Below are 12,419 nucleotides of genomic sequence, written 5' to 3' on the forward strand. Positions count from 1 at the left end.
CTTCCATGAAAGAAAGTCACTTAGCCGGCCTCGAAGTGAGCCTTGCTCGAAGCGTACCTATACCTAATCAAATTAGAAATTGGATTCAAACAAGAAACAGAGAATGCGATCGACATAGCTCAACGAGTCGCGAAACTAAATTGCCAAACTAATGTGAAAGATTCATTGACTGAAAAGATTTAATTATACTCCTCTGCTTACATGAATGATGATGCAAGATGATATAGCTAGTTTTTATTAACATGAAAGTCATTATTTATGGAAGAACACATTACTGCTGATGGCCATGACATGCAAAAATTGGGACTTGTTTGCTTATGGCTGAATGAGTAACTTGTAAGATAGTCTAGTGACTGAGGATGAAGTTTCCGAAGATCCGCTTCTCTTGCTCTCTCTCTTTATCCCTCTCTTTCGCTCTATCTCTCTCTCCTCCTCTCTCTGTATCGTTTCTTACCTGTTTGCTAAGGTCATAACCTCTTTCCATTATCTAAATATACAAAAGGAAAATGTGACTGACTGACTGACTGACTTATCTATCAACGCACAGTTCAAACTACTGGACGGATCAGGCTGAAATTTGGCATGCAGATAGCAGATAGTATTACGTAGGCATCCGCTAAGAAAGGATTTTTGATAATTCAATCCCTAAGGGGGTGAAATAGAGGGTTGAAAGTGTAGTTCACGCGGACGAAGTCGCAAGCATAAGCTAGTCACACATAATAGTAGGAGTTTTCTTAAATTAAATTTTCAACCATTTTCAACTTTGATTTGATGATGATTAATGAAAGAACATGACACAGGTAGTTTTTAACGTGGCAGTAATTTATTGAAGGAGGCATTACGTTGGTTACATGACAAGCAAAAATAAGTTGGGACTTACTTAGTAATAAAATGAGGTCGCGGTAGAAAAAGTAAGGACGGGTATCCATCTAGGGATATATAATGTGTCTGCAGTATTATCTACAACGTACGAGAAATTCCACTGCCATAAGTATAAAATCACAAAAATATTTGCATTCTATACAACACCTTTAGAATTATAGAGACCTTATTCAAAGTTTAAGGATTTCCAATTTCCATCCATCGACTCATAATAAAATAGAGACCCATTGTAGCGTACAAAAAGAGACAAAATTTGTCTCTCTCTGCGATACGAGCCGATGGAAATGGCATTCTTTATTGCCAAACAAAACATTACATAATTAGATAGAAAAATAAAGTGCGTAACTAGGCGATCTTATCTGCTGTCTGCCATTTTAAATATCTGTTTCAAAGTTCAAGAGTTTAGAGCTCAATTTATTGCATTCCAATTAGCATCTTATTGAAGTCGGTTCTAAAGGTAACATTATTACAACTTCTATTGTAAAATTTTGAGTATTTAAAAATTACTAAGTCAGATATCATAAATTAATTTTCAAAGAGAGATTTTTCAAGATAAAATTAATACAGGCGCAAGATAATTAATTTACGTCTTTGAAAATGACAAGCACGGTAGCCCTAGGGACTAGACAATATTTCTTTACTCGATACACAAAGTTCAAGAAATGAGCCCAAAAAATAAAAAATTGTAGTCCCAATTCCTCATCCCTGACAATGCAGGGGTACTGAACTTCTAAGCCGTGGGGATCCATAAACAGCTGTAGATGGTGGTATTGTAGGTACCAAGTACAGAGTTCATTATTAAGCTCTAAGTTCCAACTCCTCGAACCTGATGCTGCAGGGTTTTCATAAGTCATGGCAATTCATGAACTGTAGATGGTATAGATTGATAGTGTAAGTACCAAGTACAGACTTATTATTGAATTTCAACTTCTAAGTCCTCATACCTGATGCTGTTGAGTACCTGCTGCAAACCTAAAGGAAAAAATCTTAGCTAAGTATCAGGATCATATCATGACCTTCCAAGGCATGGCAAGCATCTTTGCTTAGCATCCACATACTTATTAGAAATCAGACAAGAATCACTGATTTCAACTTGGAGTACCTATTCTTTTTCTATTTGATTTGGCGCTTCAAAAACTTCAAGTGTAAAACACTTTTAAGTTTTTTTGCTCAGGATCCCCTAATCATAAAAAATCCAAGGAATTCTCTCGTAAAATAGAACACAATACCTCTATACAGAGTACCTGAATAAATGTAACCCTTTCATAAATAGAATTCCTAAGGATACCTCAGTCCAATCGGGAATTCCTTTCACGAAAATGTCATCAATTCAAGCCGTATTTCCGGATAACACTTGTGTGTAGGTATACCTTATTTAAATAAAGAAATCATTTGTTTTTCCTAATAACAATAGGTTTTCCTTTCACATTTTCCTTGGTGTCTGTTTGGTCCATTAGCAAGTTTCCTTGCAAAAGTTGCGGTCTTTGTCATGTCAAGTATGCAACTCTTGCAGAAGGCAAAGTGAACTAGAGTGAGGGAACACTTGATTGATATGAATCGACGATATGTCAAAACTCAAATGTCAGGCTTACGGGTGTCGTGAAGTCTAAGAGAAGTATTCTTATAAATTGTTTCATAACCTACCAGCTAGCGTCTAATTGTAGGTAACATTTGACGCCTGCCAGTGACGTCGAAGTTTCGATGTTTTGTTGAAAGTTCCCTAACCAACGTAAACTGTGCGGGAGGCGACTTGCTGCGAGTATTTACACAGTCTGAGAACTGACTTCTGCAAAAAATTGGAGAAGACAGTTGCCAGTGGACACTTGTCCTAATTATACTTACATTTTATGTACCGTTTAATGCTTGGTTTTAAGAAACTTAAGCACTATTAACTACTTTAGAGAAAGTTGTTAAGAAATTTTATGCAGTGGAATCAGTGTTAAATAAGAGCTGGAGTATAATGCAATAAATTACTTCTTATAGCTGCATTTATTGGATTCAAGCAAAATATTATTAGGTACATATTTTTCTCTTTAGTATACCTAATTATTAGCACAACAAAAGATTTGATGGGGGTTATTCAAATATACGGTTTTTTGAGGGTTTTCCAATAAGGATATGAAGGCTTGTTTTTAGGGTTATACCTCAAAAGGAAAAACGGAACCCTTATAGGATCATTTTGTTGTGTGTCTGTCTGTCCGCCTATCTGTCTATCTGTCAAGAAACTGTCTGTTCCCGTTGACCTAGAATCATGAACTTTGGCAGGTAGGTAGGGGTTACATTACAAGAAAAAAATTAAAATGTGTTTATGAACTAATAATTAGTATAACCAATTTTCGAAGTAAGATAACTATACCAAGTGGAGTATCATATGAAAGGGCTTTAAGATATTTATTTATTTCTAGGCATAATAGGTAGTTTTTGATTTATAGTGCAAAATGTCGATAAAATACGATTGCAGTACGGAACCCTCAGTGCGCGAGTCTGACTCGCACTTTAAAACCGGTTTTTAAATTCTCAATTTTTAAAAATCGAGCGAAATCGCGGCGGGTCATCTAGTAAATTAATAATATACTAAAATTGTAGTTGTTTACTACCTAGTCAATGAAAAGTTTATTTACTACTAGATGACGCCCGCGACTTCATCTGGACATTTTCAGGATGAAAAGTATGTCGTTCCCCGGGTTGCAAGCTATCTCTATACCAAATTTCGTCAAAATCGGTTAAACGGATGGGCCGTAAAAAGCTAGCAGACAGACAGACAGACAGACACACTTTCGCATTTATAATATTAGTATGGTTATGGATATGGACAAGTATGGAGCATGGATAGCGAATCATTACTTATTCCTCGGTAGTTATGGATATTCCTATAGTAGATTTCTCAATTTCTCAATTAATTTTGTACAATCAAGCAATGACCTTCATGACTAAAATAAAAGGGTTTAAAGATGGCTGAATTTAATTGTCTACAGCGGGTTCCGACTGGTTCCGGGTTTACGACTTCAGTTGAGATTGCCACGGATAAATCATAAATCGCTTCTCGTTTTAAACGTAAACGATTTCTAGTTTTACTACACAAATTTAAAACCCCTGTTTTACTCCCTTCGTGGTTGAATTTTCAAAAATCCTTTCTTAGCGGATGTCTACGTCTTAATTGCCATCTGCATGCCAAATTTCAGCCCGACCCGTCAAGTGAATTGAGCTGTGCGTTGATAGATCAGTCAGAAATTCAGTCAATCAGCTTTTCCTTTTATATGTTTAGATATTTTCTATGTATATCAATGTTCTTAGAGTAATTAACTGCATCTATTAAAATATCTTTAGCGTTCATATCTACGCTGTTAGTTAAGTAACTTACTTATTTTATTAACAGCGTAATTAGGGGGAGTGAGCGAGCTCCGCTCAAAATCTTTCGCCTAGGGATCCCGCAGGTCTACCCGCGGGTATCTCAGGGATGAGACTTTATACAAATAAAGTTGGAAGTAAAATCGTTGGAGTTGTTTCCGAGAAATCAATTAGGTTTTATATAAATACACCTACTAGCTGATGTCCGCAACTTCATCGGGATTTAATTTTTTAAAAATCCCGTGGAAACTGTTTGAATTTCCGGGATAAAACGTAGGTAACCTATGTTACGTCTGTCAGCTATCTATATTCATGCAAAAAAAATTCGATCCGTTGTTCCATCGCGCGTGATTGAAGGACAAACCAACTAATAGGTCTACACGTTTTTGCAATAATAATAATTATGGCGCCACATAATATGCGCGGACGATAATTTCGATGACTTTGAAAGTTACTTAGTGCAACAGCTGTTCTATCTACCAATGTCATAGAGGAATTTCAGGGTGGATTCCGCGTTCCTAATTTCTGTTGGGTTTGTTCTGCAATAGAAACAATTTCATATGCCACAGTTAAATGCTCATGCATATATTATACTGTTTTATTATTCAGCAATGCTGGTACCGTCATTTACGTTTGATAGCTTTCAACGTTTGAATACAAAGCACGATAATAATTTATGCTGATCAAAAGATATCAATTCAGCATTCTAATTGAAAAGCGACAAGCTGATTATGTGTTTAGAGAAAAACGGTAAACTATCTGATAATTGATTTTTTTAATGAGCTCCAGTAGATATACCTAGATATAAATAAATAAGAGATAATGAAGATGAGGAATCTTTATAAAAGTCTCTGATGGTCTTCAAAAAAACCCTTTTTGGTTACAAAAACAAAGATAAAGAATGAGAATTTAAATTAGAGAATGCTTGAAATCCCCCTTGAAAAGTCATGAGGATTCTAATTTACATATCAACATAGATGATGCCGCGACTTCTGCGTGAAAATAGGTTTTTAAAAACCCCGTGGCAACTCTTGAATTTTCTGGGATAAAAACAGCTAATTTCCGTTATCAGGATGCAAGCTGTCGGTATAGTTTTCAGTTTTATGAAAATCCCGCACGATCACTTTGATTTTCCGGGATGAAAAATTAGCCTATGTCCTACCCCGGGATGCAAGCTAACCTGTACCTACCATTAACGTATGGGCCATAAAAGCTAGCAGGCAAACAGGCAGATAAACAGACAGACCCGCCCGCACCCGGTCAGCGCGGGAGCTGTGCGGGTGTGCGGTGTGTTCCCTCCCCGATTGCCATCTCGACCTGTGGCGTACTATACTTTAATTGGCACATCATTAAACGGTTGCGAGACGCGATAGCCAAACTCTAGTTTTGGCAAGCGGTCATGAGCATGTAACAGTAATAATTAGCTCTTAATTTGTTACACTGAGCTGTAGATTGTGTTTATTTATGGGAAATAGTAATAAATTAGGTTTTACAGAGAGAGAGCATCGACAAAAATATATCGATTAAGTGGAGAAATTGTTCGAACAGAACAGTACAGTAAGTAGAACCTTTATCTTCCTCAAATAAAAAAAACCGGTCCAGTGAGAGTCAGATTCTCACACGTAGGATTTTGTACAAGATAGAACACTATATTTTCTGGTGTGAGGCTTCGGCCGTGGCTAGTTACAACCCTACCGGTAAAGCCGGACCGCCAGGAGATTTAGCGTTTATGTACGATGCCGTGTAGAAACTAAAGGGGCATGGGTTTAAATCGGATAAAACTGCCATACCCCTACCCAGTTAGTCCGCTTTCATCTTAGACTGCATCATCCACCAGGTGAGATTGCAGTCAAGTGCAGTCAACTTGTATCTGAATAAATAAATAAACCTACCCATAAGCGTACTATTATTATATTATATTCTGTTCTATAAGACTAATAATAATTCGCCATCTTGGTTTTTCATTATTTGCTTTTGTGGCGGCAATGGAAATAAATATCTACTCTGTAAAAATTTCAACTCTCTACATAATATTACGGTTCATAAGATACAACCCGCTGACAAACAGACGGATGGACAGACGAATGGACAGCAGAGGCTAAGTAATGAGACCCCATTGCCACTGAATTATTATTACTGAACCCTACCTACCTAAGCTGTAAGAGTAAGTTAATATAGCAGATACAAAGTAGTAAAATCGAGAGAAAAGTTCGCATGGAGTCTATTCAAAAATCTTTATTGTACCCTTTACGGTCGGTAGAAACTTTCAGTCATTTACAAGCCCAAGCCAATTAACGTTACTTCTCAGGACAAAGGCATTCTCAATTAGTGAGAGAATTTAGTGCTTTTGCTCGCTCTGTTTTTCGATAAAGGTGAGCGGCCGAAAATGTGTAGAGACTTTTTGCTTCGCTTTCAACGGTTCACTAGGATTTTCGATATTAATACAGTTTTTAGATGGATAATATTTATTCTATGGAATTTATTTAAGTAACCGTCCTTGTGAATTCTAAGATATGTATTGCCTAATCTTCTGGTATCTCTGAGTATTAAACGTATTTTAGCATAGATTGATATATCAAATCTAAAAGTGAGTCCTTTAAAAGGATCTGAAAATGGTAATGGATAAACAAAGTAGGTATAAATCTATCTGTAATAATATGAATGATCAAGCAAATTACATTATTATGTAACTGTTGCCAAAGCTTTCCTCGCGTGGTTACCTAAGTAAGTATAGATTTTTAAATCACATGGGAATCCTTCGATTTCCGGATTTAAAAGTCTCTGTTTTTGGGATGCCAGCTATCTCTGTACCAAATTTTTTCAAGGTCGGCTCCACCCATGAGAAAGTAACAGACGTACAGACAGATACTTATTTCCCGTTTGTACGTATGAACACTATGAACAATAATAATTTGTGGTGATAGTCTAGTGGCTGAGACGTCGGCTTTCTATTCTGGAGGTCGGGGTCCGATCCCGGGCACGCACTTTTAACTTTTCGAAGTTATGTGTGTTTTAAGAAGAAGGAAAAAATCGTGAAGAAACCGGCATGCGGTATACTTGAGAGTTTCCATAATGTTCTCATAGATGTACGTGTGGGGGAGTCTGCCAATCCGCAATGGGCCAGCGCTTTTTATTCTGCGGGAGAACCGTGCTAGTAGTGGGCTGGAAATTGGTTAATCATGATGGACAACAAATTTATAGAACACAAAAACAAAACATAAACTATTTATTACCTTTCATCTTCTGGTAGCTCGATGTATAGCGGCAGCAGTGTGATGTTGCGCAAGTAAAGCGGATAGTCGCCGGCGAGGTAGGTCTTGGATATGTCGCTCAGGGTGCGGTTGAAGGCGCGCACGACGTCGGCGGCTGAAGGCGGTGCGGCGATCGCTATGTAGAACGCGGTCCGCGCGTCCGGCTGCAGCACGCGCAACTCCCGCGCCGACGCCGCGCACAGGACCGCCAGCGCCAGAACAACGCGCGCGCGCATCGCCCCCGCCGCCCTCACCGCGGCGCCGCCCGCCCCCCGCACCGCGCCATGCCCACCGCCACACCAACACCATCCACCTCGCCCTGCTTCACCCGCCCACACGACCTATCACACACATTTGCTCACACTACCACTAGCACTGGCTTTACGGCTCTAGGTTCTAGCCCTTTTCCACCTACTCACACTACCTTCAATTACAAATACTAAACACACTCTTGCAAATATTGTTACCATACACTTTAGTCACTGGTTTTAAACAATTTCTCCTCGTTCTCCCGGCAGTTAATTTAGTTGGCTGTTAATTTACAATTTCTACTTTAATTAGGTAAGTACCAAAATACTAAACACGATTTTGAAACGTGTGACAGTGGCAGACGCTTTTTGGTGATGGACGGCAAAACGTGGAATTAGTGATATCTGTAACAAAAGAATATGAAAATTAGATCATCCATCAAAAATTTATCGTGTCAATTGCGTAACGATGGCTGGGCCCTCTCTGAGGGACTATCAGAATGAAGAGGAATTATTCTCCTGTCTATGGTCGAATGCTAATTTAGCGAATAAATAATAATTAATCCAAAAAGATGACTTCAGTATTCCATGAAATTTATGCGAGTACTTACCTGTCGACAATTCTATTTATTTCAACGAAAAAGCGTGTTCTGCCCAGTCACCTCATTTATATATTTACCAGATGTACGGTGTAGGTACCTACTTACCTAATCATGAGAGAAAACAGTTGCCCCTTGTTTTTGAAATTGAGTGTAAAGATGTACAAAACTTATCTTTTTTTGAAGTACACATCGATAAACCGATTTCAATATGGTACTTACTTATTTTATTTTTTTATTAATAGTTTTTACCACCACTCAAACACAGACCAGTAACCGACATAGCTCAACGGGTTGCGAAGCGAAGCTAAACTGGCAATGGGCAGGGCAGGGCACATAGTTCGAAAAACCCGATAGCTGTTGGGGTCCCAAGAAGTTAGAATGGCGACCTCACACTGGAAAGCGCAGCTTTAAAAGACCGTCTTCTAGGTGGTCAGACGACATCAAACGAGTCGCAGGGAGGTCTGGACTGGATTCAGGAGGCGCAAGACCGAAGCATATGGAAACCCCTACAGGCGACCCATGTCCTGAAGTCCTGACACCATCTCTACGCAGCGAATAAAAGATATAAAAATATAGGGGAGACTTAAAAATGCATTTAGAAATTAAATAGCTTCCGAAACTAAATAACGACATAGAATCAGAGAGCTATTAAAGTCTGACCGCAAATTAGTGATGCCAACTTTACGGCTAAAGTGGCTTTCAACTGTCACCTAATTACTGTGGATTTCATCGCCACAATTCATTCATTTTCCTACAATGAGTTCTGACCTCATTTCCTTTCGAAATATTTTGCTGAATCTTTCCATTTTTCAGAGAAAAAAAAATTGAATCGATAAACTTTTACTAAATCCACCGATGACAGCGGATTAGTTAAAGTAGGCTAGGTGCGTGAGCACCTGCCGCAGGGGCTATCTAGGAATTTGACCTTAAATTGCTTCTATTGTTACCTATGTGCAAGCGTAGCAATTTCCTAGATTGTCACTGTGGCAGGATAGCAAGTAGCACAACACCTTCCTGACTCCCTAGATCATCCCTGCCGTCTTGTCACACAGTCGTGCGTGTAGCGCGATCAGGGCAATTTCTCAATTTTAACTTAATTTTTTTTCTCACTGTTCGCTTCCGCCCTCCCCATGGTAGGTGTGTGAGTAGCAGGTTTTAGATTTTTTAAATCTATAAAGTTAGCACAGCACTGAAATGCAAGACGTAAGAAGTTATTATATAATTATTCTCTAGAAAACTTTTAGTTGATATTATTCTATTTTGCCAGTTAGTTTGCTTCTGATTCGCAATTCGTCGCACCTTGATTGATATCAAGAAGTTTTGTTTTAATTTATAGACTAGCGCTTGGCTGCAATCAGACCTGGAGACAATTAGTGATGATGTAGGCTAAGATGGAGTGCGCTTGCCTAGAAGATGCCTATTATTATTATATTATAATTAAGTTCTTAAAAAATTCTCTCATTTCTACCTGACAGCCTCTAAAAATTTTGTAATTTAGTACGATTTTACTCAGGCTAATTTTTATGCCTGAAAATCAAAGAGTTTTTACGGGATTTTTAAAAACTTAATTCCATGTGGAACAAGTCACGGACATCATGTATTTAGTACAGATATAGTATCATCACATATACGAATATAGTCTACTTTTTATCCTGGAAAATCGAAGATAGTTTCCTTGGGCTTTTCAAATAGGTACCCTAAATCCAGGAGGACGAAGTCGCAGTAGCATTTGGCACGGATTTTACAGTTACTAGACAGTCACTGTAAAATCCGTGCCAAATGTACATTATGTATATGCATTGCCTTATCTATGCTGTACCAAGAGCAGTTCGTGATTTGAATAAAATTAACTGTCGCTTAGAGCAAAAGCTCCGCTAAGTAAAATTGACTGTTCGGGAATTCGCATACATTTTTAAATTTATCGTAGCACATTAAAATGCTCTTGCAGAGCTAGAAACTCAAGGGTGCCTCTACAACTTTGCCTCTACAACTTTCTAAGCCTCAGTCACATAACAAAATTTTCACAAACGTCTTTACGTATTTCAACCGAACATTTTACCTTAAAACTTTGTTTTATGAAGTTATGTACAAACAAAGAAAAGTTTTAAATAAAATTTCGCAACGGAATTTTTCAATTCGCCGCGAATTATTTTCAAGACACTTTGTGTATTTTTCTGCTTTAGTACAATTAAAAGTTTTGAATTGGAATAGCATCTTAGTTGAATTCCATAATTAAATAAGTTAAAACCTCGAAAACATCGTGAGTAAACCTGTATGCCTGAGATTTCTTTATAATGTTCTCAAAGGTGTATGAAGTCTGCCGATACATATTTGGCCAGCGTGGTAGACTTTGGCCAACCCCTGCTCATTCAGAGAAGAGACCCGTGCTCTGTAGTGAGCCAGAGTTGATTATGATGACCTTATAGCTTTAGTTTTCATATTTTGAATAAATGCCTTTGATATTTTTATGATTTTATCTTTATTTCTTGGTTTAACGACATACAAATGTAATGTCCATTGGTGCGGAGAAGAGAGGAACGAAGCGGAGCTGTGCAACATATGACCGATAGAATTGTATAAAATTCCCACTCCGCTTCAGTGGACCAGGACTAAGCGGAGCGAGAAAGAGGATCGGGTAAGCGGAGCGGGGAAGCGAATATTTTGCGTACCTCTACACCAAATTGCCCGCCGCCAGTAGATCAAATAACTCGTCACGTGCTCGCAACTCCGCTCCGCATTATTTTTCGCTCCGACCCGCTACCTAGCTCCGCGTCTATGGACAGATACAGTTCACAACTCCACTCCGCATCACTTTCTCGCTCCGCTCCGCTAACTAGCTCCGCACCAGTGGGCAGGCAGCCTTACAGTTACAGGGCAATCAAACCAGGACAGCGTTGCACGACACCGAACGTACGAAACCGTACCGTAAGTAAGAAATAAGAAGATACCTAATTATGAGTTTATTTTACCGATGAAGTTCTTGCGAAAAAACGAGAAGCCGAGAAGATAGATTCTGCCCATGACAGCTACAACTTGACATCTTGCAGCGCAAGTGCTGTCGTTGCCGTTGAAAACTACGGAACCCTCAAAAACATACCGTTGTAATTTGTGGTAAATAACGTTAAAATTTCGTGTAGGTGTCTATACCCCAAAATTTCACTTTCATAGTGTCAGACGCGCGTGGAATGTGAGGATTTGAGGGGCAAGGGTCGGCATTACTCAAATTAACTTAAAATATGCTGTATACCTGTACCCGTAGCCTGCTGCGACTTTACGTACCTACCTGACGTGAAATTATAAGTGTATGTCTACATTTTTAAAATAAATTCTGCCTCTCTTACTAGATGAATATTTCCTCGGGGGAAAAACCAGATTGGAGTGTTTTTCCAGCAAGCAGATTAGGTGTGTACAGTACGCGGCAGAAAATATTGTACATCGATCTTTAGAAAAACATAGCTGTTTCGTAGAGCGTTGTCTCTGTCCTTCAGACCAATAAAACGTCACATAGGCATGAGTGACAGAGGCGCTAGAGAACGCTCTACAAAGCCCATACAAAGCCGAAATCTCGTTAAAAAAGTAAATGTAGGTACATACTACATATAATATTTCTTGCCGGCTTCTGTGTGTACGAGTTTGCTTGCTGGAAATTATATCCACATATTTAATAGGGTATTCTACCATTTTTTGAAAAGTGTTTAAATTTGATCGTAAAGTGATAATAAGCCAACAAATACGACGTGGCATTGACCCGAGTTTTGCATGCATACATTGCGGGGTTGAAAAATCACTAAAACTACAAAATAAAGCAAATGGTTTTTGGTATTGGATTGTGGTAGTATAACAAATAACAATAACGCTAAGTTTCTGCTAACGTTCTGGTTACACTCTGTATATAGGTAATATTCAGTAGGTACTCGGGAGCATTAAATTGTTGAACCCCTACTTTGCAGCCGATTAATAAATTGAGCATTAAACATAAGTTCTTGACCCAAAGAGAAGGGTAGAAAGTCAATAGTGCTCGACCTACAAAGTTTGAGAGTAACAAATTAATATCATTAGGATCAAACGGCACAAAGCCGCTTAAATAG

General features: G+C 38.5%; 2 protein-coding genes across 7 annotated transcripts in view; both read right to left on the bottom strand.

The window, feature by feature from the left end:
* LOC117982357 (multiple inositol polyphosphate phosphatase 1-like) overlaps nucleotides 1–12,419 on the bottom strand; it is an 81,552-nt gene that overhangs the window by 57,808 nt on the left and 11,325 nt on the right. The gene's annotated exons all lie outside the window — the stretch shown is intronic.
* Nucleotides 1–12,419, bottom strand: part of LOC117982117 (uncharacterized) — a 140,921-nt gene that overhangs the window by 49,429 nt on the left and 79,073 nt on the right. For 5 of the 6 annotated variants that reach the window (XM_034968412.2, XM_034968414.2, XM_069498839.1 and 2 more), the window contains exon 2: nucleotides 7,464–8,134. In XM_034968412.2, the coding sequence (XP_034824303.2) occupies nucleotides 7,464–7,717 (254 nt within the window). In that variant the 5' untranslated portion in view covers nucleotides 7,718–8,134. The remainder of the gene's footprint in view (nucleotides 1–7,463; nucleotides 8,135–12,419) is intronic. The other variant, XM_069498837.1, reaches the window with a different exon arrangement.

This window comes from Maniola hyperantus, chromosome 5, assembly GCF_902806685.2.
Source record: "Maniola hyperantus chromosome 5, iAphHyp1.2, whole genome shotgun sequence".
NCBI lineage: Eukaryota > Metazoa > Arthropoda > Insecta > Lepidoptera > Nymphalidae > Maniola > Maniola hyperantus.